Genomic DNA, 27996 nt, shown 5'->3' with positions numbered 1-27996 from the left:
CTTTGTGGCAAGTGCCATTTGAGTCATATTAAAGACCCTCTTCTTCCATTTTCTAGTTTTTTGTTTGTTTTTGATTCTTCTATTTTCTCAAATTCCCTTTGGTTGCATTTTTAAAGAATGGTGTAATTTTGACAGTAAGTTTAAATATATCTTCTAGTTCACTCTTATTCAGCATTCTTGTTGCCTATTATTTATTTTGTAATCAAGACTAAAAAAATCTTCATAGGTGACTTTTAAGAATGTAGCTCAGAGTAATCTGTTATTACCTAAAAATTAAAAATAAAAAGAGTAGCTCAGAAACCAGTCATCAGATTACTGTGGCAATAAAGTAGAGGTGTGTGTGTGTGTGGTTTTTCAAGAAAACTGAAGTAAAGAAAAGAGAAAATGCTGGCTATGGAATAGCACTTCTCTATTTGGCCACATGTAAATGATCTTTTGCAGAACTTATTTTTTTTTTCAACTCTCAGAAAGACCCCCACCCCCACCTCTTTGCCAATGAGGGCAAGATAGTCCCTTTAGATCAGCATTTATTTAAACAAGAACTTTCTCAAGTATAATTGGCATGTAATAGACTATACATATTTCAGTTGTGGCATTTAATGCCTAATATATTTATATTTGTAAGATCATTGCTACAATTAAAGTAGTGAACCCATACATTACCTCCTGAAACGTGTTTCTATCCTTTGTGACCCTCCCCTCTGATTCCCAGTGAACACTGACCTTCTGTTGATACAGAATGCTAACCTTTAAAATCTTAAAACTTTAAAAACATTATTATTCTAGATAATCTATCATGTGAACATGGTTGAAAAGCCACTCAGGGCCTGGGTACATGGTTTGGTGATTAAGAGCGCTTGTACATGCAGAGGACATGGTGTGGTTCCTATCACCCACAAGGTGTTCACAATCATCCATGACTCCGATTCCAGGAGATCTGATGCCCTCATCTGACCTTCAGAGGCAGCAGGCACACACGCAGTTCGCACACACATATGTGGGCACAACACTCAAATGCGTAAAGTCTTCTATAACAAGCCCCTTCAGTAAAGCGTAGGTTGAAGGAAGTTAATGTTTGCATGCACGCATGATGAAAGAGAGTAGACTGGAGGTAAACATTGGTGGGGGTTGGGGGTGAGGACGAGATAATTGTTCAAACTTAGTCCTTGGGAGCTGGAGAGAAGGTTGACGGGTAGGAAAGGACATTTCTGATAAGAAAGATGTTTTCTGGAAGCAGCAGCTCTAACAAGGAACAAGATAATAAAGACAGTGTATTTCTTTGTTATAATTGTTGATGTTGTCGATAGTACCAAGAGTGGCTTCCTGAAGTGCCTTTTAAAGGTTCTCAAAAATGTTAAGAGAGTGTCCTAACATTGTAAGAGCAGATGTCCTTCAGAAGCACACCTTCTGTGGAGCCTGAGACCCTCAGCATCTCTATGGAATGCTTGTTGGTTTTATTGGGGGATAGGGAGAGGAATTAACAGTTTGTTGCTTATTTTTGAAAGCCAAGTGCTGCCTGGTGGCCTTTTCAGTCCTCCAGACTTAGGCTGCTTATCTGAGTGGAGGGCATTTAGCAGTTGAAAATGACTGTCTAAAGTGGCGATGGGGTGCCTACCTCAGTTAAGGCATTGCAATAAACCCTCTACACCTGTGGCTCATTGAACAACATGGAAGAGGGGGTGGGAAGACTGCGAAGTCAGAGGACAGAGCTGGATGTCTGCTACGAGACAGTGTCTTCTCTTTGTGACAGAAATCCCATGTATGTATCAGGAAATCCAGCAATATGGTTTCCTAAGGCAGAGCAAAAGAAAAAAAGTGACTGCACCAATTGCCATGCCAGTGTGGATGGGGGTTCTCATGAGGCTTCTTTCATGAAGGAAGAGCTACAGGTGATTAGTGGGTGCTTGCGAGAGGGGGAATCAATTTCCCCAGGGAGGAGCCCCATGGTAGCTAGCCAATCCCAAGAAGTCAGCCCTAAATGTACAAGAATGCCTTTATGGTGTCACAGTCAACATTTTCATTTATGATCCTCTAAAAAACTATCTTCTGTCCTTTTTTATTTTGGGGTTGAGATATTAAATCTGATCACATGCTCTTAGAACGTATGCTGAGATGGCGGTGTGCTGTTGTAACCTGCTGATTGGTGCTTGTGTTAGACTTCTTAGTAGAGTGTGGTGCTCTTCTGGGGCTAAAGGCATCTTGATAGTAGCTTGTGTCTGAGAATGATCTCATAGTGTGCCCCTCCCCCATTATAAACTTTGTAGTGCTTTGTTTCCTGGATACAAAGAGAGGGCCTGAGCAGAGGACATGCAGGGGCTTCCTTTCTCTCTGCTCTGGTCATCTCTCCCCTGTCAGGCTTGAAATAGTTTAGCTGTAAAAATGTGTAGGTCTTCCTTGCAGTTTGTTGAGCTCACAAACTGGGCTTAAGTCTTTTCTAAGTACTTTAGAATTTAACTGCACAACTTTATGAAATAAGCATTATCATCCTATTTTACAGTTAAAAACTAAGACTCAGACGTTAAGTTGAAACCCAATTCGTGTCTAAAGTCCCAGCTCCTTTTGCCTGCGTGTTGAATATCTCCCTGTAGACTAGATATCAACATTGATTGGCTTCTTTACTTGTTCTCTGCATTAGTTTTTGAGTCAGGGTCTCTTGCTGACCCTGCAGCTCATCTATGAGGCTGGACTAGCTGGCCAGCAAAGCCGAGAGGCCTCCTGCCTCCACCTCTCCAGCACGGAGATAGCAGGCATGCAGCCTTGATGTGGGTGTGCTGGAGACACACATGGGTCCTCAGGCTTGCGCGGTAAGCACTTGACCAACTGAGCCACTCCGCAGTCCCTGCATTCTACACCAGTCCCTAGCGTTTGCCCGATTTGACAACTTTTTGCTTTTCTTACTACTGAAAAATAAATATAATCACTTGTTTGAAACTGTATTGTTTTTCCTCTTCCTATAATTATATTTTTAGTACCCTTACCATAATTACTACTGCTCTCTTTTGCGTTAATGATGTCTTTTCTACTGTTTTAATACGTATAGCCTAGTATGGTAATAGATGTAGATGACTCTGAAGTAGGGTAAGATGAGGTGGGGAACTTAAAATTGATTTTTATAAAACATACCCAATATACTGGACAGTTAAAAACTTGTGCCAAGGCTTAAATTAAAACTTAAAAGACAGACTTGTTGCGTCCCAAGGTTACTTTGTACTACCGAGTCCTGTTTGTTTGTTGTAAAGAATGTTACAGTGAAAGTTCTGTATACAAGAGATCTATGAGTTTGGAAAACATAGTACTTTCCCACTGTAGTCAAGTGTCTTTTGTCTTTGAGCTTTGTGTCAGGGTAGCATTCAGTAGTAGATGTGAAGTCTGTTTGGTGATTTCTTGAACAATGAGCCTTTTGATTATTTGAGGAGTCTTGTTGTTTCTCATTCTAATGCTAAGAATTCATTCAGTTATTTGTATTTGACATAATAAATACAGTGTGTATCCGTCTTTAAATTTATACTGTGAAAATCATGTTGTGTTTCAGCTACAGGAAGATTTATATTTATTTTTGCTTATGTCTGTGTGTAGGCCAGACACTGTAGCAAATGTCTGTAGTCAGTCTCAGCTACGCCAGAGGCTGAGGTGAGAGCCTGAGCCTATGAGACCAGCCTGGGCAACATACAAGACCCCGGCTTGAAACAAAAAGAACAGAGTGATGTAATGTGTAGGCTAGGAAATCTAAGAGAAGAATGTAAGCTTTAAAAGTGCTTAAATTGGGCAAACAATTGGGAACTCTTTGAGCTCCCCCTGAAATATAAATGAAGAGTATAGAGCATTGATTCTAATCAGTATCCACAGACTGCCCATCCCTATCTGCTGTAGAAAGTTGCCGCTCTGACATCTCTGAACTTGCTAGATGTACTACTTATTCTTTTGCTCTAAATATCAAAGCTCACAGTGACTGGTTAGTTGGTAGATGATACAGGTAGAGTAGCAGGCAGAGGGATGGCATAGTCCTCCCAGCAGCACACAGTAATTAGGGCAAAATACAAGGCATGAAGTTGGTCTTGTTAAGGGAACGGAGAGGAAGGTGGCAATGGCTGGAGCAAGAAGCAGCACCTGAAACATGCGAGTCAAACAGGCTATTAGAGGTGTGTAGGAAACACAGACCGGTCACAGGGACGGGGGTGGGGGGGGGGGGCGGGGAACCAACCCAGGAGTGTTATCATCTGTGAGGCCAAGACAGAAGTTCAGCATGGAAAGAAGCCAGTTGATGTAAAGCTAAAGGATGGCCCTGGAGGAAGGGCTGGCAGGTTTGCTGTCTATAGGGCAGTGGAGAGTTTATGATGAGAACCAAAGTGAGCCGGTACAAGGCTGGTTAAGGGAGCAACTGACGGCAAGCAGCTGGAGGCAGAAAGCTGGTGCAGCATGAATTAAGATGGAACTAGCGTTGGAATTGGAAGAGCCGGTCTCCCAGCGCTGTCTGGGACACATTCTCAGTTGTCCAAGTGATAAATTTCTTCCTAGTTATCCCATAGGTTCATCTTTTCTTGAGCATCTACAATGTGCCCGTTTATTAGTATTGCGGTTATTAATTTTAAGTATCTATGTGTATGTTGTACATGTGTATGTATGTTTCCATGATAGTGCTAAGTTGAGGAGGTTTTTAAAAAGCATCAGCTGAGAAAAACTAAAAAAAAAAAGAGCAAGACTTGTTATTTTCACCATAAGAGCTACAGATGTGTTCTCTGATGTGAGGTCACTCCTTACAAAGGCAGCATCGTTATGGAAATAAAACTGAGTTGGCCATAAAACAGCAATTGGAGCAGATGTTTTCCATATCACCATATTATAAAGTTTCCAAGAGTTAATTATAATATGTGATTTATTGAGTTGGAATTCTAACAATCACAAATTAATTATTGGTAAAAAATCCAAGTAGGCTTCTTTAAATTTTTAAAAGCATTGCCTTCAGAAACAACACATAGGTGAAAAAGAAATGCTTAAAATACTTTAGAGATTAACAATCCTTATAGGACTTTCAAGTACTTTGGGTGGAGCCATGATAAAAACTTTTGCTGTGCTAATTTTACTTCCTAATCATGCATAAAGCAACATCTAGAGTACATTTTGTTATATTAGTATACGACTTAATACTATTGGAAACAGCTTGTTTTTTTAATTACTTTTTAATTCAGCTTCTACTAAACCAAACTGACTGTTCTGCCAGTCCACATAATCCTAGCGCTTTTATTACTATAACTTTTAAGACAAACAAACATCTGTATTAATGAGACCCACTGCTAGGCGGTGGTGGCGCACACCCTTAATCCCAGCAATCAAGAGGCAGAGTCAGGTGGATCTCTGTGAGTCTAAGGCCAGCCTGGTCTACAAAGAGAGTCCGGGACAGCCAGGGCTACATGTAGAGAAACCATGTCTCAGGGCGAAAAAATGAGACCCACCACCAAGATTCTGATTAGAACGATCTGTTGTCTTTTGTCTTCTACTGAGTGGTAGAGACTGAATCTAAGGTGAGAGCCGCTCCCATGCTGGGCAGGGCTGTACCCCTAAGCTACATTGCCAGCCTAGATCTGTTGCATTTTAAAAGTATGCCTTGTTAGTAGGCATTGCTGCCATTGCCAGTGTTTGCTTGCGTTTTCTCCTTGTATCCCCTTATTGCTCACCGTTTTCCACTGAACATCTGGGGCTCCACTGGCCAGCTTCTCTAATAGTTGAATCCCATTCCAGTTTATTTTTTCCTTTTTTATTATTAATTTATTCAAATTACATCTCAGTTGTTAGCCCATCTCTTGTATTCTCCCATTCCTCCCTCCCTCCCGCTTCCCCCCCCCCCATTCCCCTCCCCTATGTCTGTGACTGAGGGAGACCTCCTTCCCCTGTATATGCTCATAGGGTATCGAGTCTCTTCTTGATGACCTATTATCCTTCCTCTGAGTGCCACCAGGCGTCTCCATCCAGGGGACATGGTCAAATATGGGGCACCAGAGTTTGTGTGAAAGTCAGATCTCCTTCTCCACTTAACGGTGGAGAATGTCCTGTCCATCGGCTAGTCTGGGTAGGGGTTCGAAGTTTACTACCTATATTTTCCTTGACTGGTGTCATAGTTTGAGGAGGACCCCAGGGCCCAGACCCGCCTGTAGTTTTCCAGGACCCTCTGGATCCTTCTATTTCCTCATTCTCCCAGGCTTCTCACACCTAAAGTCTCAATAGGAAGTCCTCCCCTCTGTCCCACTTTCCTGGTAGGTAAAGTTTTCCATGGGGACGTACCCCTTGGACTAGTGTCTCGATATAAGTGAGTATATACCACTTAACTCTTTTTGCTTCTGGGTGAACTCACTCATTATGATAATTTCTAGTTCAATCCATTTGTCCACAAATTTCGGAAATTCCTTGTTTTTAATAGCTGAGTAGTATTCCATAGTGTAAATGTACCACAGTTTCTTTATCCATTCTTCTACTGAGGGACACTTAGGCTGTTTCCATGTTCTGGCTATTATGAATAAGGCAGCTATAAACATGGTTGAGCATATGTCCCTGTTGTGTGGTAGTGCATCTTCTGGGTATATTCCAAGGAGTGGAATAGCTGGGTCCTCATGAGGCTGAGAAGCTTCTGTAAGGCAAGTGACACTGTCAAGAGAACAAAGTGACAGCCTACAGACTGGGAAAAGATCTTCACCAACCCTTCATCTGACAAAGGTCTAATATCCAAAATATATAAAGAACTCAAGAAATTAAGCACCACCAAACCAAATAACCCAATAGAGAAATGGGGCTCAGAACTAAACAGAGGAATATCAAATGGCTGAGAAACACTTAAAAAGAAATGCTCGACCTCATTAGTCATCAGAGAAATGCAAATCAAAACGACACTGAGATTCCATCTTACACCCATCAGAATGGCTAAGATCAATAACTCAACTGACACCACATGCTGGCGAGAATGTGGAGAGAGAGGAACACTCCTTCATTGCTGGTGGGAATGCAAACTAGTACAACCACTTTGGAAATCTATCTGGCGCTTTCTCAGAAAAATGGGAATAGGGCTTCCTCAAGACCCAGCTATTCCACTCCATTCCAGTTTATTAAAGGGCAGGGACTCACTCCAAGGCGTCAACCCACAAGTTAATTGGAATTTGCTTGTCTTGGTATTTCTCTCTTACTTTGTCCCTAGTAGTGAAAGCTGCCACTTAAAATGCAAAAAGCTTTAAGAAATTAAGACACAACTGTGCTTTGAAGAGTGTATTTTTGTATGCTATTATGTTTGGGAAATAGAAAGGAAGGGGGTGAGTGATAGCAAAATGATCGAAACATTTACTTTGTGTTTTTTTGTACATTCTTGAACCTATATAAATAGCATTTCTATTATTTCATTGCTTACACCCTGATTCATCTTGATTTGTTTCAAAAGGCATTAAGGAACATTCCTGTGTTTTAGATTGACTTGTCTCCACTAATAGACTGTGAATTCCTTAAGTCAGCTACAATGTCATACCCTTTTTTGTGACAAATAAGACATAGTGGACATTGAGTAGATATGAATAGTGGATGGTATTTAAGTGTCAGTACAAGAGAAGAAGAGCCAGGTTGATTGCTGGATCCAGGTTGCTTGTGGCTTCAGTGCTGTTATGGCTGACTTGTGTCCCCCTCAAAGTATATGTGGAAGTCCCAACTCCTCGCTCCTTCAAGAAAACTGGGGATAGACTCTTTATACAGGTAGTTTAGTGAACACTAATCCAATGTGGCCAGAGCCCCTGAAAGAACTAGAACTTGGGACATGACAGTTCAAGACCCACAGGATGTAAAGATGGCAGCCACCTACATGCCACAGAGAAAGCCTGGAGCACCTTGAGAATGTAAATCTCTGTGTTTAATTTACCCAGTCTGTGCTGTTTGTTACTACAGCCCTGGGAAAGAGTAGAGATGGCTTATCTGCTTGTATGCAGCAACATCTCAAATCCCTTCATTTGCTTATTCCCAAGAAACAGATTTCCAAGCTTACTGTCTAAGCCTCCCCACATTTTATGTTTCCTCTAGGCAAGACGTAGGAGAGAAATTGGCCTACTCTGCCAGCTCCGCAGTACAGTACTACAGTGGCAAGCCGCCACATTTTTAATTTGATTGAGTTTGTTTGGTTTGACCAAGAGAAAGTGTTTAATGGGCTTTTACCTTTTTAAGGGTGCAAGAGCCGCTACCAACAGACCTGTTGGGTCTTCAAGGTAGAAAATGTAAGACCAAGTGCAGTGCTTTCTAGTGTAAAGTTAATTGGAGCTAATTACATTACAGCCGCAGCTCAATATTATCTGCTTTGTTCTGCCCTCCTTACAGCCAGCAGAGGCAGCCCAGTGGCTCGCACTCATCGCTTTGATAACTTGTGATACTCTCTGGTCACCAGCCATACTGAGTTGCCACGGCCGTGTCAGCATTTTTTTTCATTAAATGCTTTAGCTATATGCTATGTAAATCTGTGCAAATTTTTTACCACTTAATTTTGTTTCAAAATTAAGTCATATCCAAATAGGGCTGTTTAGTCAGACGTTACAGATTCTTTGCTGAAAGCTTCAATTTGATTATTACAAAGGAGTTCTTTCATCATCTGGGGGCACTTTACTAGAGTTCTGAAAGTAAATTTGATAAACTACAGAATGGAATATAAGTCTTGGGTCTCTGAGGGAGCAAACTTTGTCATTCTACAAAGAAAAAGCAACAACCCTTAATTGTGGGAAAATAAGACTTCTCACTTGATTTTGGCATAACCTTGGGTCATAACTTGTGCATCTTTGGAGCATCCTTATTATGGATATGTGAGTGCCTTGGTAAATGCTAGTGATGCATTTTATTATTTATTAACTGATGCTAAGAATTGAACCTACAAGTGCTTACTTTGTAAGCTCATACCAGCACACATGCTACCAATGAGCTATACTCTCATGATGGCTTCTTTAGGCCTTTTCCTTTCTTTTGTTACAATTGAGGAAAGGACTGAAACCAAGACTTTCCCCCAAAACATATGCGGATAATATGTGGCAGGTCGGAGTCCTAACTAAACACCTCCTCTCTAGGACCCCATCATGTCCTTTCTGCAGCTCTCTTGTTCTCAACTTGGCTGCCAGGAGCAGATCTCTCCACTCTCTCTTTTCCCTTCCTCCCCTCCTTAATGAAAACAAAGTAGTCACGTCAGTTTAGTACATCTGTAATCCCAGCACTTGGGAAGCTGAGGCAGGAGGACTGGGAATTCTGTTTCAGCCTGGCCTATGCAGAAGCACTGACTAAAGGAGAAATACAGAAAATAAAGCTGGGCATAGTTGTTTATGCCTGGAGTCTCAGCGCTCAGGAGGCTGAGGCAAGAGGTTTGGTGAGTTTAAGGCCAGCCTAAACTCCATAGAGAATCGAAAGCTAGTTGGACCTCATAGCAATCAGAAGTGTTTATGAGGATGCTTTTTAAAGCCAAGGCATTAACGAAGTTTGCAAAAATATAAAATGTTGCCACTCATCTCAGTGTCTTTGTTTTATATTGGCATGGAATGGGCTTAATGTTTTATTTTTAAATGTATACTTAATATGCTTTTAAAATTATAAATATCAGAGAATTAATATAAAAGTAAGTGTAACCACTCTAGAGTTTTCAGCAAACTTTTTTTTTTTTAAGGTATTGGTGAAGCTCAATATTTTTTGTTTTAGATAGGGTCCTCTTGTCAAGTGCAGGGATGACAGGTGTGTACTAGCATGACAGGAACATACATACAAACACAGACACACATATGCATACACACACACTCACACATGATAATTAGATCATGGTGCTAAGCAGCTGTAATTATCCTGCCACAGGATGGCCTGTACTCCTTGGATTGATTTTTCTCCTCACTTACTCCGCCTCCTCTCTTGGCCACCTGCACTGTGTGCTCCTTTAGGACAGAGAGCAGACCTTACTGTCATTTTGCCAATAAAACAAAGTAATAGGAAAACCTTGCATTATACTCAATAAGCAAGCAAGGACTTGCTGAATTATTAATGTTGCAATTTGAATATATCGTAATATTGACTTTTTGCAAGTATAAAAATACGACATGCATTAACCCTTCACCTGATCTCCCTGTCTGTCAGTTTTTGCTGACGTGTAGCCTCTTTCTTTGTTCACCCCCTGGCGCTGCTAGCCTGTAGTCGGCATAAGCTGTATGAGCTTGTCAGGGATTGAACGACTCAACTGTCCACCTGAGGCTCTGGTTTAGTGAGTATGTGAAAAGCGTTCCTAATCACTGTGCTGCTTACCATGCATTTACATAACAGTCCTGTCAGTGAGAACTCATCAGAGACCGTCTGTAGTTCAAGCTTTTTACAGCAGCCTTCAAAAATCTGCCCCCAGCCTTTAAGATTTTCGTGTCTTACTTATTAGAGCTAAGTGAAGTTTGTTTGACTGAGACAGTACTTGAATCACCTAACATGTACTACAATTACATTTTGTGAAAGATGATACAAATATTTTGGAAAAAAAATCTTAGTTCGTCCAATAATTGTTCTTGCATATTTCTACCTAATGGTGTCTTAGAAAATGTCAGTTTTTGGTGTTCTTATATTTAATGAAGTAATTTTTATTTCTAATAAGAGATTTTCTGAGTGGTTACATGTATTAGTCAGTCAGTCTCTATTGCCATCAGGCCAGGCTTTGGTGGCTCACAGAGCCAGGGCATGGCTCTCCCTGGACGTTCCCTTGGCAGCACACACACCTCATCAGCAGAAGCCTGGGGTCCTTTCTGAGCAGACTGCAAAAGCTGACAAGCAAAAGGGAGACAGAGCAGAGAGGAGTAGTCCGCCACACGGAGGCTGGAGTGGCTTGGTGTATTTTAGACAGACCGCGGGAAGTTGAAATAAATAAACGATGCCCATTTTGTGGGTGAGTTTGATGTGGAGGGCCTGAGAGATGATGGCTGCATGTATTCAGAGGGAGCATGATGATTTAGGAAGAGCGAATGGCAGCAGTGCGAATGGTGCAGTGCAGAGGGGAGGGGTCCGGGAGCAGGAAGGCTGCATGAGCAACTGTGCAGACACAGTAAAGCGCAGGCTCTGAGTTGCTGTGGCGATGGAGAGCAGATGGCAAATTTGACAAGCATTGTCATGGGTGAAATTTACTCCTTTATTCAGCAGCTATTTATTAGATACTTTATGCATTTATGCTAATGATATCTGAGTCTAATTTTGTCTATAATTACTGTCACAATTTTAAGCTGTAAAATTGTTACATAATTTTATATTATTTTTAATTTAAAATTGTATATGATTGTGGTGCTGGAGACAGAACCCAGGGCCTGTGCATGCCAAGGAAGCAGTCTCCTAACAGCTACATCTCAAATTCAAAATGCTTGCATAATTTATATTTGAAAAAAATAATTAGATTAGCTTGATTTTGGGGGTGCACTCAGGATGTAGAGGCAGGTGGATCTCTGTGACTTTCATGCCATCCTGGCCTACCATAGCAAGTTCCAGGCCAGCCATGGCTATATAGTGAGACTCTGTCCCAACCACAAGCAAGGAACAACCAGAAACAAAATATTACTAAAATTACAAAATTATGACCTAGGTGTGGTGATGTTACCTGTAATACAAACCCTTGGAAGGCTGAAGCAACGAATCACTCACATAGCCAGGCTGGGCTACACAAGACCCTGTCTCAAACAGCTGAAAGCATGTACATAATAAATAACGTAAAATGACAAATAAGTCACTCTGGTAGTAGTGTTCTCAATTTTTTTCTGGAGGTTTGTGCTTTTAAATGTATGCTGTAGGTCCTTCCAAAATGAAAAGCAAGGCCTGGAGAGATGGCCAGCATTGAGAACACTTGGTGCTCTCCTAGCCACCTTAGTGTGATTGCCCACACCCACGCCACAGGGTTCACAGCCACCTTTACCTCCAGCTCAAGGGATCTGATGCCTTCTTCTCACTCTAAGAGACACCCCCCCCCAATATATACAGAAATACAAATTTTAAAAAGAGAGGAAGACGTTTTTCTTTAAATATTGTATAGTTTATTTGACTAGCAAACGGAAAGGCAGCTACTTAACCACACAAATAAGATGTCTTCTGGGCAAGAACAAAAAAGAAAAGAAAGGAAAAAGGAAGTTCCTAACTGGAGAGCAGTACTTAAAGTACTTAAGTGGTGCTTAAAGCAAGCTGTGGGATGGTTTAAAAGAAACTGAAAAACCCTTTTAAAAAACTTTTTTATTTTGGTATTTCTAGACAGGGTTTCTCCATGTAGCCTTGGCTGTACTGGTTCTCTTTGTAGACCAGGCTGGCCTCGAACTCAGAGATCCACCTGCCTCTGCCTCTGCCTCTGCCTCCCGAGTGCTGAGATTAAAGTGCCACCACGCCCAGCTCTGAAAAGTCGTTTTAAGTTGAAAGTAATTGTCTCTGCTTAGAGCCAATAACATAAAAAAATGAATCTACTAAATGGCATTAGCCATTCTTATAAAATAATGCTTTTCTTAAGTAAATGTTGATTAATATATAATCATTATATGCTAGGATATAAACAAAAGGACAGAATGAGACTAAGGAGTTACAAATAATCATGTTAGGAGCCATGTTAGAAAGTTAAGCATGAGCAGTTTACAGTGATGTCTTTATTTACACTAGGCAAAAATAGTACGTTTTTCTTACCTTCCATAGCTGCCATATTTAGGCTCATATGTTTGAGTTCTTCATCCCCTGCTGGTGGGACTGTTTGGGAAGGATTAGGAGGTGTGGCCTTGTTGGTGGAGGTGGGCTTTTGGGTTTCAAAAGACTGGAGCAGTTCTCGGTGTGTCTATTCTCTGCTTCCTGTTTGTGGATCAAGGCATGAACACTCAGCTATTGCTCCAGCGCCATGCCTGCCTACCTGCTGCCATGTTCCCTGCCGCGATAGTGATGGATTCCTATCTCTCTACAACTGTAAGACCCAAATAAACCCTCCCTTCTACAAGTTGCCTTGGACATGGTATTTTATCACAGCAATAGAAAAGTAGCTAATAAACCTTCATAAATGTAAAGGTACTGCCAACATATTTGCCTTAATTTTCCCCTCCATTAGAGTTCAGTGAAAACCTAGCTTCCATTGATTTCATCCCATTGTCATTGTTATGCTCTTGGGCCATCAGGTTTTCTTTTGGTAATTAATCCTTCTCCTATTTTCACATTCAGATATTTCTATTTTATTGTCTTATCTGGATCTCTTAACAGCATAGAACCCTGTTCCTTTCCTATATTAACTATATGAAGATATGAAATTTTAACATTAATATATACTCAGACCACATCCAGTTTGGGTAAAATCACTTATTGCTATTACACTAACAGTTACTGCTGGATGACTTTGCATGTCTCCAGCTCCGGTCCTTCTTCCTGTGTTGGTGATATGGCTCAGTAGGGTGAAAACACTTGCCATTACGCCTAGCGGCTGAGTTAGATCCGCTGAACCCACACAGTGAAAGAAGAGAACTGACTCTAGCAAGTTGTCTTTTGGCTATCACATACATATATTGCAGGCATGTGAACACACATACACACACACACACACACACACACACACACACATACACACACACACTTTCTTCCTTTTAGGGTGACTCTTACTGCATGCTATGATGTCATCTATCTTGGGATGATTAGTTAGTGATGTAAGTGTACTGTCAAACTAAGAATGGGGCTGGGAATGTGGCTCATTTGGAAGAGTGATTGCTGAGCCTGCATAAAGCGCTTGGCTTGTTCCCCAGCACAGCGTAAATCAGATATGGTTGCATAAGCCCATAATCCCACCACTTGGGAGGTAGAGGCAGGAAGACTGGAAGTTGGAGGCCAGGCTGAGAATAGAATCCATAGGCCAAACTAGCAAAAAGTTATGTTTATTCAAATATTTATCCATGAAGCAAGTATTTATGCACCTGTTATGTGAGCCAATGTAGCAAGGTCATCTTGTAACTCAACTGTTAAAAATATGACTAGGTAAGTGTAAGATAAGAGCTCTCTGTTTGGCAGCTGTTGTGTTTTGTTTTGTTTTTAAGAACTTGAGGTTTTACTGATGCCAAGCCTAATATGACTCTTTCTATGAAATGATAGAAGTGTTATACCCTGTTAGATTTCTCCAGTGTTATTATATTGACACAGATATTAAATATGTTTACCTTTTCTGTCCCTTAAAGACCCTTCTAAACAAACTTTTATCTATACAAATCTTACCTTGGTCTCAACTTTTGGATCATGGTTAAACATCTGTTCAAAGACAGCTAGTTTCTGGGATGGCAAGCGTTGTATTCAGGCCCAATATAAGGAAATTAGGGCTCAGCCAGAGATTTATTTAAAGAATTTAGAACTAAGAAATTGAGACACGTGGGTTTGAAGTGGAGCAGAAATGCAGATGGTAAAATAACATTTGTGGGCTATAGCACCTTGGTTAGGGAGCCAGTGAGCACTGACCTAGCACACGATGTGAGGGTGGATGATAACAGGGAGCCGGTCTCTAACTGTCATGTCCAGTCTCCTCAAGAGGCTTAACCTACACTTCTGCTCCTTGGATGGGAGCAGGATTCTTTGCAGCTATTCTCTTTGAGGGAACATCCAAGAAGCCTTTCTGGAACTACCTTCAATTCTTGGCTACTTTTCTTTGAATATGAGTCACACAGATGTTGAAATGAGCACTTCTTGTTGATATGAGAATAGCACACATCTCAAGGGCTTAGCATTTGTTCTAAATGGTATTCTCAGGCCAGGAACATAGCCTACATGCTAGAATATCTGAACACCATGTACAGAATTCTGGGTCTGATCCCCAGATCTAAAGGAAACCTGGCACGGCGGTGCACATCTTTATCTTAGCACTTGAGAGGTGGAGATAGGAGGCTCATTCTCAGCCACACAGGGGTTTGAGAACAACTGGGGCTACTTGAAATCCTGTCTCTACAACAGAAACCCAAGCATCTGTTTCATACCATGAGATTGATGGGTTTTGGTTTCCTGGTGGCAGATAACTGTATTTTTTGGTAGTTTTACTATATAGTTTCCAAATCTGCTGTGATTATCTCCTCTTTCCACTTTTTTGGAAGAGTTGTTAAATCTCAAAATTCAGAGTTTTAATTTAAAGGTATTATGTATAAAATTGTGCTCTGGGTTCTATCATCAAAATAAAAGACATTATCCCTTGAAAATTATTAACATATGAAAACTCCGCATATTCATCTTTTAAAATAGTAGGGCTTGAGTATATGGATGTTATGGTCTTTCCTGTGCATCTTTTTCTGAAGCATTAAGATGTTAAAATTTTTCCGACAATGTCTAACAACGCAATGAATTTGTGTATTGCTTATTTTATGCAACTCATTTTAATGATTTACATAAAAATATGAAGATACTAAGAACCTTCTAGTTTATGTCCTATTTTTATGAGTTATACTTAGTCAAACCTAAACAGGTGATAACTCTATCACTGTATTATTAGGGAATTTTGTGAACTTTTTCTCTAAATAACCATTTAAAATATTTATTTTATAAAAAAACTAAATTAAACTAAAATACTCTCTGTGGTGTGTGTGTGTGTGTGTGTGTGTGTGTGTGTGTGACATATTCATGGATGCCCATGAAGGGCAGAAGAGGCTGTTAGTCCTCTGGGAGCTGGAGTTACACACAGTTGTAAGCTGTCTCACATGGGTGCTGGGAACTGAACCTGGGTCCTCTGGAAGGCAAGTGCTCTTAACTGCTGAGCCATCTCTAGCCCCTCAATGTCCATTTTATACTGAAGTTCCCAGTAATAATGATAGTTATTCTATCAACTCTGAATTGCTTCTCTTATTGACCTTTTAAAAGCCTGTTATGGGGCTCTTCAGTGATACCTTGCACAGAGATGGTATGTTCCAAATATATTAAAGATAGCCTCTTGGCTGGGCATGGTGGCAGGCACCATGATCTCAGCATTTGCAGGGCAGGCATAGAAGGATTGCCAGTTTGAGGCCATCTTGAGATGCGTAACAAGACAGAGAGAAGACAGATGAGAGGAGTGAGGCCTGGAGTGGGAGGGTGGCAGAGAGAGGCAGAGATAAATATCCCCAGGGAAGGGGATAGTGTTTGGTGTGTCTGTTGCTCCCTGTCAAACCATTATCAGAGTTATTGGCTTAGCCCAGCAGACCCTAACTTCTTGCATGTAGGCTTCACTTGGTGAGGACATCTGAGATTGCCTGAGTCTCATGGCTGGTAGCTCTGCAGGGCCCCCACTTCTTTCCCACACAGCCTTCATGGTGCTCTGAGCTTCACTAACTGCCATCTGAGTTACAGGAAGAAGGCCCCTAATGCAGGACTCCTGGTATTGTGTTCACTGTGTTGGATTGGTCAAAGCAGCTATAGGACTAGTTCAGATGTCAACATGGTTATTGAAATATACTCTTTCTACCATCTGTTAGAGTTCATATCAGATATCCTCTTCCTGGACAAGGTATTTCTCTGAACTTCTGGAGAATTTGAGAAGAATGGGAGATGGCAATGAGAGAAGATTACCATCTCTCCTTCTCTTGTCCTCCCTTCCCCAACAGGCACCCTCAGGGCTGGTTGCCGTAGCACGCTGACATTCCAACATGCTCTTGTTTGTTCGTGGACTAGGTAAAAGATATTGTATTCAAAAACTATTTCCTTGAGTTTAAAAAAAAAAAAAAGCTTAAATTTCAGTAAGCAGATAGGAGATTTGTGATTTAGAGGGAAAACAGCTTACACAACAGACATGGAGAAGGGTTCCCACGCCTCTCCTACTGCTTGTCCTTAGGTGCTGAGCAGTAGTTTCTGGGGCAGCCCGCGGCACCACAGCCTCTGCTTCTGTGTATAGCATTTTAGTCAGTCTCTTACCAGTAAAATCCAGAGATGGAATCAGTTTTTTTGTTCTGTGACATAATTTGCACAGTTACCTCTACTTTGTTTTCTGCGTTTCACCTCGTAACTGTGAGAACATTCTGACAGCACTTAATTAGCTGTCACAATGGGCTCTTCGCAGGCACAGGGGAGAAGTTTGAAGTTTAATGATGTGGGGCTGGTGAGATGTTCAGTGGGTAAAGGTGCTTGATTCCAAGCCTGACAACCTGAGTCCAATGCCTGGAACCCACAAAGCTGACCGAGAAAACTGACTCCTGCAAGCTGTCCACTCACCTTCACATGGTATGCCCCTCCAATAAATAAATAAATAAATGTAAAAATTATGATAGGGGCTGGAGTGCTCAGATGTTAAGAGCACTGACTGCAATTCCCAACACCCATATGGCAGCTCACAACTGTCTGTAATTCCAAGATCTGACACTCTCACACAGACATACATGCAGGCAAAACACTAATGCATATAAAAGAAAAATAAATAATGAAAAATCATGATATACCATTATCCATGAATAGAAACTTGATTTTCAAGATAATGAGATAATTATATATATATGTATATATAAATATTTTGTTGTACTTTATAATGAATAACCTCATGATGAAGGTGGTTATAGGAAATTATAGTAGGGATAAAGAAAATATTAGCTTTGTAGTTCTAGTTTTTTATATTCTTCAATAGGCTGATTATAGAACTGATGAGCCAGCCTGCCTCCATCTTATAGTAAAAAGAAAGTAGATTCATTCCTGTTTATGACTAAATATCTGCTTCTCAAGGATTGGCCTACCCCCACCTGTAACCTTAACTAGAAATGGTTCTGCACTGCCTGATCTAGGAAGTGGCAACCATGTTTTTGTTTCAAAAAGATGTTAAGACCATCTTGCAACCTAGCCTTTGTTTTAAAAGGTTGTTATACCACTTTGTTATGCTGCTCCTGTAACCCACCTGTTTGCCTGCCAAATCCTTCATTTGGAAATCCCCTACCCTTATCTTGCCTATGTCCAGTGCTGACCTTTTGAAGGGAGGTAGGGCTAACCTATGTACATAAATAAAAAAAAAACTTGCTTTAATTAATTTGACCATGATGATTTTGGTCGGTGGTCTTTGTTCTCACATCTTTGGGATTAGCAAAAAAAATTATAATGCTGTATGTCTTTGGAGACAACATTTTTAAATGATGAATTTTGGTCATTATTGGGGTTAAAACAAAAATATAGTGTGGGAATAGAATACAATGATAGATTTGGGAAGGTTTTATTATGTTAGAAAGAAAACAATTATTTCATAGATTACACTTGTTAAATGCTTCTTAGAATCTTACTGAACTGTCTCGTGTAATTTTAACTGTTGTGCTCCAGAACATATTGCAAAAAAACAAGAAGTTAGTTACCCAGTGGGAAGCTTTTACTTTAATTTTGTTCCTTTCACATTTGAAAAGAATAAAGCTTTTAAAAATGTAAGAGTATATTTTGAATACTGCTTGATATCTCCAGCTTTGTAGAGAGCTGGCCATTACATAATCAAGGCTTTGTGGCACTAACAGGCTCCATATTCAGTAGGCACTGCAGAGGTGGAGTAGCAACTGTGGAAAGTCTCCTGCTGCTTGCTGGTAGACAGAAAGTCTCTTAAGTCATTGTTTTATTCTATGGTCACTTTCCATTTTGTCCTACCTAGTCTTTAGTGATGCCTTTAATTGTAACTGTGGCTCATCTTGGAGCCTGGGCCTAATGGAAAAAAATAGTTTAAAACAATGACATAATGTTATGAATGTGGATTAAGAACAAAGAAAAACTTCAGTCAGCCAGCCAACACTGGTAACTTTTCTTCTTCTGTTTCTTTAACTATGTACCCTGTTCTTCTTAGAGAGACAGTTTCTCTGTGTAGTCCTGGCTGTCCTGGAACTCACTGTAGACTAGGCTCCTAAATGATGGATTAAAGATGTGGACCACCATTACAATGAAAAATTTTAAAAGATCACCTTGATACAAATAGGAGAGGGAGAAGTAAAAGTACCTTTATTTTTAGATATGGTTTTATACATAAAATACCATTAAAAAAAAAAAAAAGAAATCCAGGAAAATCTACAACTGATAAACACTTTCCGCAAAGTAGCAGGGTACAAAATTAACATACCAAAGTCACTACCCTTCTTATATGCAAGTGACAGACTGAGAAAGAAATCAGGGAAACAGTATCTTTCACAATCACCTGGAAAAAAAATTTTGGGATAGCTCTAACCAACCAAGTAAAAGACTTGTTTGTATAACAAAAACTTTAAGACATTAAAGAAAGAAATTGAGGAAGACATTAGGAGATGAGAAGATCTCCCATAATTCATGGATTGGTAGGATTAAGATAGTGAAAATGGACATCCTGCCAAAAGCAATCTACAGATTTAATGCAATCCCCACCAAAATTCCAACACAATTCTTCACAGAAATTGAAGGATGACTTTCAGTTTCATGTGGAAACACACACAAACAGGATAGCCAAAACCCTCCTGAATGATAAAAGCGCTGCTGGAGGTATCCCCAGTCTCCATCTGAAATTGTACTACAGAGCTATAGTAATAAAAACAGCATTAAAAAAAACCCACATTGAACAATGGAATCAAATTGCAGACCCAGACATAAGGCCACACACCTTTGGACACCTGAATGTTGGCAAAGAAGCAGAAAACACACATGGAGGAAAAGAGACCATCTACAGTGTGTGCTGCTGGTCTACCTGAGTGGCTGCAGGAAGACGAGTGCAAATAGATCCTTACATACCAGCTTTCACCAATCTCTACTCTAAGTGAGTTAAGGACCTCCACTTAAGTAAGATCTGGTACTCTGAGTCTTATAGAAGAAAAAAATTTTGAGCTCATTGGCACAGGAGATGACTTTCTGAACAGGATATGGATGATACAGACATGAACAAACGGGACCTCATGAAGCTGAAAATACTCAGTTTGGCGAAGGGCATCATCCTTTGGGCAAAGCGGCAGACTACAGAATTTGAAACAATCTTTACTAATTACACATCCAATAGAGCAGTGGTTCTCCACCTGTGGGTTGCAACCCCTTTGGGGTTTCACAGGGGTCACCTAAGTCCATCCTGCATATACATTACAATTCATAACACTATCAAAATTAAGAAGTAGCAATGAAAATAATTTTATGGTTAGGGGTCACTACCACATGAAAAACTGTATTAAAGGTCACAGTATTAGGAAGGTTAAGAACCACTGCAATAGAGGGTTAGTATATAAAATATATAAAGAACTAAAACACAACCCCCCCCAAAAAACCAAAAAAACAAAACTGACATCAAGAAAACAAATAATCCAATTTTAAAAATGGGTTACAGAACTAAGTAGAGAGTTCTCAAAAAGAAGAAACACAAATGTCTGAGAAACAAAGATTTTTTTTTTTTTTTTTTAACATCCTTAGTCATTAGGAAAGTGCAAATTAAAAGTACTTTGAGTTTGAGTGGCCAAATCAGTGGCCAAAATCAAAACAGATGATAGTTTGTGCTGGTGAGGATGTGGGGGAAGGGGAACACAGATCTACTCCTGGTAGGGAGTGCAAACTTGTACAGCCACTGTGGAAATCAGTGTGGTGGTTCACAGCTGGGAGTAAATCTCCCTCCAGATCCAGCTGTACCATTCTTGGGATGTAACCAAAGGACTAGGCATCCAGTTGTACAAGTGCTTGCTCAGCTGTCGTCACCAATGCTCTGTTTAATGCTAAGAAATGGAAACAACCTAAATGTCTTTCAATTGACAAATGGATAATGAAAATGTGGTACATACATACTGTGGAATACTATTCAGCTGTAAAGAAAAATGAAATCATGGCCTTAGCACATAAATGGCTAGAACTAGAAAAGACTGTATTGAGCAAGGTAATCCAGAAAGACACATGTTCTTCTTCTGGATGTTCCCAGCTCCTAATCTTCAGATGTGAGTACACAACCTGTAGTTACTACAGAAACCGGGAAAGTGGAGGGGAACCGCTGCCAGGATAGAGAGATTGGGAACAATAGAGAGGGAGTGGCAGGGTGCAAGTCATCTCACCAGGGAAATGAGAAAAGGGGGCTCTTTAGGGAGAGGGAAGGAGGTCACTACAGCAGCAGGTGGGAGGAGGATGAAGTGGAATTGCAGGATTTGAGTGATCTGGTAGGGGGAGGGGGCTCTTTAAGGAGAGGGGAGATAAATATAAAAGGAGGAGGGTAAACTAACAATGAGGATGTCTGAAAAGGCCGCCTGGAGTCATACTATTAACTGTTACCTAAAAAACTTACACTCCATGTAATCCTATGTATTAATATCATCTATAATCTTAGTGAACTTTTCTTATATGGGTTGATGATGCTCCTTCCAAGAGTCAACGACCACCTAACAAACACCAGGTGTGAGAAGCCCTCTTTTGTGTTGTTGATCAGAGCCTTCAAAGACACTACAAAAATATATGTCCTATTGCTGTCCTTGGCTACTCCCCAGAGATGAAAGTTAGGTCCCTATTGCCGAAGATACCATGCACTTCAGAAACAGAGACCCTTGAACTGGAGCTGACTTGGGTGCCTCCTTCCTGAGAGCTAGCTTTCATGGAACCAAGAGGCACCATGTAGACTTAGAAATGAGGCAGACAGCCAGCAGTGCTACCCAGCTGGAGCACCGTGAACCACGTCAACAGCCCTAAGGGTGCAGTGCTGTCATGCATACCTTGGCAGTAACCAGCAGTCCTCTACTTGTTCTAAGAGCTGCTCAACAGCACAGAAACCATGCCTGGTCCTGGAACCCTGGCTAATGACTAAGTGCTAGTGAAACGATGGCTATTGGAGGAGAATCTATGCCACCAATTTGCTAAGCCAGCGTAACCCCTAACAACACTCTATAAACATGTCCTTGTATTCACAGGCAAATGTAGTCCTCACCCCGCACCAAGGAAACGTCTCTTTTCAACAGATGTAGACCACTGCAGAAAACCGCAGCCCATCAAAATGCAGCGTTGGGGAGCCCAGGCCCAATGGATATAGCTACAACACTCCCACACCAAGGCTCAGGGAACTTGCAGTAGGGGTGGAAAGGTTGCAAGCAGGGAGTTTGCCAGAAGCCATAAAGTCTCACCAATATGACTGTCCCCATGTGAACTGAACAAGGCTGACCCCAGTGGACATGCCAAAGTGGCCAGGGAAAAGCCCAAGTGGTCTCAACCTTACAAAGGTTCCTAGGTAACTGAGGAAAGCTGGGTACTGTCCACATGGTCTGCCTAAGGGAAGAGCACATCACTTGGTTGTCCAGTGCAAAATACTGAACCTTGAAAACACACATATAAGTAACATTATACAGACTATATGCAGGTTATATTTAGGAATATATTGTATATACATATATGCCATAAATTTGAAGGAAAGCAGGAAGGGGCATATGGGAGGGTTTGGAGGGAGGAAAATAAAAGAAGAAATGTTGTGATTATAATCCCAAAAAGTTTAAAAAAGTAAAAAAAAAAAAATCACCTTGAAAGGATTTTTTTTAAAAACCATGTATAGATTTGGTTTCTCCAAAGCTTTACTAAGCTATAGTTGACAAGTAAACATCGGAAGTAGAGGCAGCAGGGTAATTAGTCTGCGGCCAGTCTCAGCAGGATCTGTCTTGAAAAAGATATCTGTGTTTATTATGTACACCATGATTCTGATTTTTGTTTGTTTTTTTCTTATTTTTGAGAAAAGGTCTTGCTGTGTAGCCCAGGCTTGCTTTGAATTCACTATGCAAGCCAGGCTGGCCTTGAATTTTCTATGGCTGCCTCCCAAGTGCTGGCATTACAAGCTTTGCCAACATAATGTTTTAATATATGTCCACATTATAAAGTGATTAAATCAAACAGATTGACACTTCCATCACTTCACATACTTATTTGTGTGTGTGTGTGTGTGTCTGTGTGTGTGTGGTGAGAACTTTTAAGATCTACTCTCTTGACAGTTTTAAAGTGGCAGAACCCTCACAGCCTTCGCCCTGTGAGATGCTTTCTTCAGCAAAGCCACACTTCTTAGTCCCCAGACAGCCACCAACTGCAGACCAAGTATTCGATTGCCAGAGATTTGTGGAGGACATCTTATTCAAACTGCCACATGTGGTATTATGTCTTTCATTCTAGCTATATTTGGTGTGTGTGTGTGTGTGTGTGTGTGTGTGAGAGAGAGAGAGAGAGAGAGAGAGAGAGAGAGAGAGAGAGAGAGAGAGAGAGAGAGGAAGGGAGGATGAACTCAGGCCACATATTCTGTGGTCCTCATGTAGTCTGTGTCACCCACATGTGGCCATGTAGATGTAGGTCCGTTTCTGACCACTCTGCTTATTTTTCACCCTCTGAGCACATCATGTTGATTGAGCTGTAGAGTGTGGTAAGTTTTACAGTAAACTCTGCTATCTGGAAGTCTGGGTCTTCCAGCTCTATTGTTTTGAAGACAACTTTGGCTATCCTGTGCCTTCTGCAAGTGCTATTGATTCATCTTAGTAGTATAAAGATTAGTAGAACTGCATTTGTTTTGAATTTTAATGAAAAAAATTACCATCCCCATTATATGTAACTATGTGTTATGGCCTATTTGTGATAACTTTTTATCACTTATTAAGCAGTAGAATATAAAAAAACCATATTTGCTTTGTTTTGCAAAGTCACACAGAAGGATATATAATGTCAGTAGGTAGCGGTGGGAAGAAAATGAGTAAGAATGGGAAGTAGCTGAGCATGGGGCTCAGCGCCTGTAATTCCTGCAGTGCTCAAGCAGGAGGAGCGCATCAGAGGGCAGCAGGGCTGTGCAGTAAGACCCTGTCTCAGACAACCAGCTAACCAAGACAAAAGTCAACCACAGCCCAGCAGCGCCACAAAAGAGCGTAGACTACAGTGACAGATAAAGTTAATGTAGACCGACGGGGTAGACAGAGTTGGGGCAGAACCTTTGCTGTCAACGTTATTAGTCAAGATAGTAATAATCCACAGGAATTAGTATAAAAACAACCCATTTGCTTTAAAGGAGGGTTTCCCGCAATACTGAGAGCTGAAGAGGCGGATTGTTTTTCCTCTGTTGAATTTTAAGGATGATAACCTGATCCAGCAGTGCTTTGGGTAACATTTGAACACATTTCCAAACGTTGTTTATCTAGACAAGTCTATCAAATCAATGACACGGTACAAATGTGTGTTTTTCTGATAGTCTTGACTCAATCCAAGGATAGTAGGCTTCTTTGTTTATTAAAAAATAAGATATATGTCACTCAAGTTACCATGATTGATATATTTGTTGGCAAGAACCAGTGTTTTTCATTTAGGCTTGTCTATAGATTTTGATAAATAGTGGAGCAGAGGTTCTGTGAGTTTGTGCTTTTCTTTATTACAATAGTAGTATTGTAATGAGTGCTTTTATTTGCTTTATGAAATTTAATCCTCAGAACAATCTCTTGGAATAGGATGTGTGGTTATCATTTCTTCACAGATGTAGAAGTGAGACAAGCATCTAAGTCATATTACAAGTCAGCAGTGGAATCAGGACCCAGTTTCTGACAGTCCAGCCTCGCCTTTGCTACATTTACATTGCTGTCTAGAACCTACTCTAGGGCAGACTTATGCTGGAATCAGGCAATTCAGAGATTGAATAGAGTAACTGCTCTGCCTCAGGAAATGTGTCTAAGTCTACTGCACAGATTGATGGAGGAAGAAAAGGAGATTGTATCTTAACAAGATTTTGCATGAGATAAAAATTTTGCATTTCCTTTAGCTGTGTGCATTGTATTTATACTTAGGAAAAGTCAGCGTTCTAAATAACCATTATTGAATAGCCTTGGATATTGTCATTTGTCTTAAAAAAAAAAAAAACTATCTTGATACTAAGCTATCAAAGGAAGTGCTCTCTCCCAGAAGGGGTGGATGTTTCTCCCTCACAGACCTCCCACTTTCTGGATTTCCTTTTCACTTTTTCTTTATATAAGATGGGAAGGAGGGAGGAAGAGAGAGAGAGAGAGAGAGAGAGAGAGAGAGAGAGAGAGAGATCAAATGACTTGCTTAGTTAAATGAAATGTATGAAAAGCAATTTACTTTAATGTTTTCTGTAAAGTCACTTGTGGGTAGATCTGTTTTCACACACAATTTTAAGATGATTTTTGAAATTATATAATTAAAAGTAAAGAAGAGATTTTGAATGTTTTACAACTGCATTCCTGAAAGCTGGATGAAAATGGTAGAGGCAGTTTCATTATTTTATGATATTTATTTTTTTGTTTTGTTAGAGTCTTGCATTAAGGTTTGCCTGTGGACATTGGTTTTTAAATGACTGTAGGAAAGCATGTGTACAGCTAATTTCTCAAGTAAGGAGTAACTAACTATAGGAACATTTCTATAAATTCAAATTATCTTACACTTTTCTGTGTGCATTTTCAGATTGAAGGTTCGGAACAAATGTGGAAAGATGTTCACCTCAGAGCTAGGGGTTGTGGAAGAATGGCTGTCAGAATTTAAGGTAAGAGCAACTCTTCTAACTATATCCTAAACAAAGCTTGTCTGCACTTAAATTCTAGTGGGTTTTTGTTTTGTTTTGTTTGTATTATATGTGACTAACATGCTAAATCATTTGTGGTCAAAGAATGTTGTGCTGTGTCGTAGTAGGGAGCTGTTTATGCACAGTAATCTTATGTGGAAGATTAATTCCTTTTCCCTAAGCGCTCAAAGAGTTTATTCATCTGTTTATTCTCTTCCTTCCATGTGACATTACCACCAGGGTCTCCAGTGTTGACGTCACCCCGCTCACCCCTCTCGCCCCCCCTCCCCCGCAGTGGTCATCAGTGAGTGACCCATTGTCAGAAGTGGGTGGGAAATAGTGGAGCTGGGCATGATTGGCAGAAGTCTTCACCAAGGGCTATGTGTCTGGAGGGCTGACCTAGGCCCTATGGTAGGAGAGTGCAAGCCTTGGCTTGTGGTGAGGAAAACAAAGCGTAGGCTCTGTGGTCTGATGAAGTCTTCTCTTTGTAGCTAACCCTGTCTTCCCGAAACTAGCAGGTCCCTTTCTCCGCTCCTTGTGGACACTTCATGATCCTAAACCACAGATGTGAAAAGATTGGGCAGCAAATGTCACATTGATTTTGTCTGTGCTAATGAGCCCAGACACTGGGAAAGATTTACAGTCTGATAGCTCTCGGCTCCTTGGCTTGCTGTGGGGAAGGAGATAGCCCAACAGTTGTACAGTGACATCACCAAAGAAAGGACAAAATTTGGATAGCATTTGGAGGAAAGGCATTTTAGGCGAAATTTAAGTGAAGCCATATTTTGATAGTCTCAGAACACAGCAGGGATCTGTGTAATGGGCTTTACGTCTAGTCTGGACTTCATAGTGGACTTGGGATCCTGCTGTCTTGAAAACGACAATGTTTGTGTAGTAATGTGTTCAAACCTCTTGGTCTGAAGCTCTTTTCTGTGATGGAAACCAAGGCTGCTCCTCTTCATCAGTGATTTAGACAGCCCAGGCAAGAGGGGCAACTGTCTTTCTTATTGACACGTGTTCAAATGACAATGTTTGGGTGATCTGGGATGTTAGACAGGGCTTCTCAGTGCGTCCGAATACAGCAGTCCCTCGGAGAAGGAGTTATTTGTACACTCCAGTTGCTACGTGACGTTACAGAAGCTGTGCTCCGGCCAACCTGCTGGCTTTCTCTGCTTCTGTCATCTCATCCTCATGAATGCTGAATAGGCCTTGTTACTGTCTTAGTTTTTATTGCCACAAATTGAGTATCCTCCTTTGAATGTCCTAACTCACTATGAAGCAGTGTGGAATGCTATAGAAGTACACAATATAGTGCTTTTTGCAAATATTAATATTTGGATTAAATTTTATCTGTACTTCCCTCTTGTTAGCTTTGTAAATGATTGTTCAAGGGTTTTTAGGTTTTTCTCTGCTTCAAAGGTATTTCTAATATGTTTTGTATGGCATGATTTGGAGTGAGGGTCATTGGTGAAACTTTTCTGGTTTAACTGTGAGTACCATTTCTTGTAGACCGTTCTTAAGTCAAACGTGGAAAGGCCAACATAGCCAGTTCCTGATTCCTTAAGATGGATTGTACAAAGAAGACCTGCTAAATATTGGCCATGGGGAGGGGTTAATGAGTATGACAAATGTTTTAAACTCATGAAGCCTGTGCTGGTTAGATTTCATGTCAATTTGACACAAGCTGTAGTTATCTGAGAGGAGGAAACCTCAGTCAGACCGTGGATCCAGGTGTGGTGGCACACATCTTTAATCCCAGCACTTGGGAAGCAGAGGCAGGCGGATCACTGTGAGCCAAACGCCAGGGCGATCCACAAAACGAGTCCAGGGCAGCCAAGGCTACACAGAGAGACCCTGTCTCGAAAAACCAAACCAAACCAAACAACAACAACAAAAAACCCAAAACCAAAACAAAATAAAATAGATTGGGCTGCAGGCCATCTGTAGAACATTGTCTTAATTAGTGGTTGATGGGGAGGGCCCAGCCCAGCCCAGCCCATTGTGGGTAGTGAAATCCCTGGGTCCTGGGTTCCATAAGAAAGCAGGTTGAGTGAGCCATGTGAAGTAAACTAGTAAGTACCACTCCTCCATGCCTCTGCGTCAGCTCCTGCTTCCAGGCTCGTAAGCAGGGTCTTATTGCTTTGAAGAGATACCATGACAAGACATCTCTTATAAAAGAAAACGTTTAATTGGGCTGGCCTACAGTTTCAGAGGTTTAGTCCATTATTATCATGGCAGTGTCCAGGCAGGCAGGGTGCTGGAGAGGAAACTGGGAGTTCTACATCTTGATGCACAGGCAGCCTGGAGGAGACTGGGAGTAGCTTGAGCATTGAAGACCTCAAAGCCACACAGAGACACACTTCCTGTGGCAAGGCCACACCTCCTCCAATAAGGCCACACCTCCTAAGTGTGTATTTAGTATTTTCAATGACTTATTTGTAAAAAGAAATTTCAGGAACTAGTACCATCCTTATAATGGCTGCCTTTTCAGCTTATGTTTTTGCTCCATTATGCACTGTTGGAGATAAATACATTTTTGAAATATGGACACTGAAAAAAAAAAGAAATTTCAAACTGATTTGTGTTTTTCTTAATGCTGT

At 40.8% G+C, this 27996-nt stretch overlaps 1 protein-coding gene across 2 annotated transcripts in view; it reads left to right on the top strand.

Annotated features, from left to right (window-relative positions):
* Hycc1 (hyccin PI4KA lipid kinase complex subunit 1) overlaps positions 1 to 27996 on the top strand; it is a 67285-nt gene that overhangs the window by 1739 nt on the left and 37550 nt on the right. For both annotated transcript variants that reach the window (XM_051152141.1, XM_051152142.1), the window contains exon 2: positions 25300 to 25378. In XM_051152141.1, coding sequence (XP_051008098.1) covers positions 25328 to 25378 — 51 coding nt within the window. In that variant the 5' untranslated portion in view covers positions 25300 to 25327. The remainder of the gene's footprint in view (positions 1 to 25299; positions 25379 to 27996) is intronic.

The sequence above is a fragment of the Acomys russatus genome, chromosome 10, assembly GCF_903995435.1.
Source record: "Acomys russatus chromosome 10, mAcoRus1.1, whole genome shotgun sequence".
NCBI lineage: Eukaryota > Metazoa > Chordata > Mammalia > Rodentia > Muridae > Acomys > Acomys russatus.
Note: the sequence above shows the minus strand (reverse complement) of the source record. Positions and strands in the feature narration are given on the sequence as shown.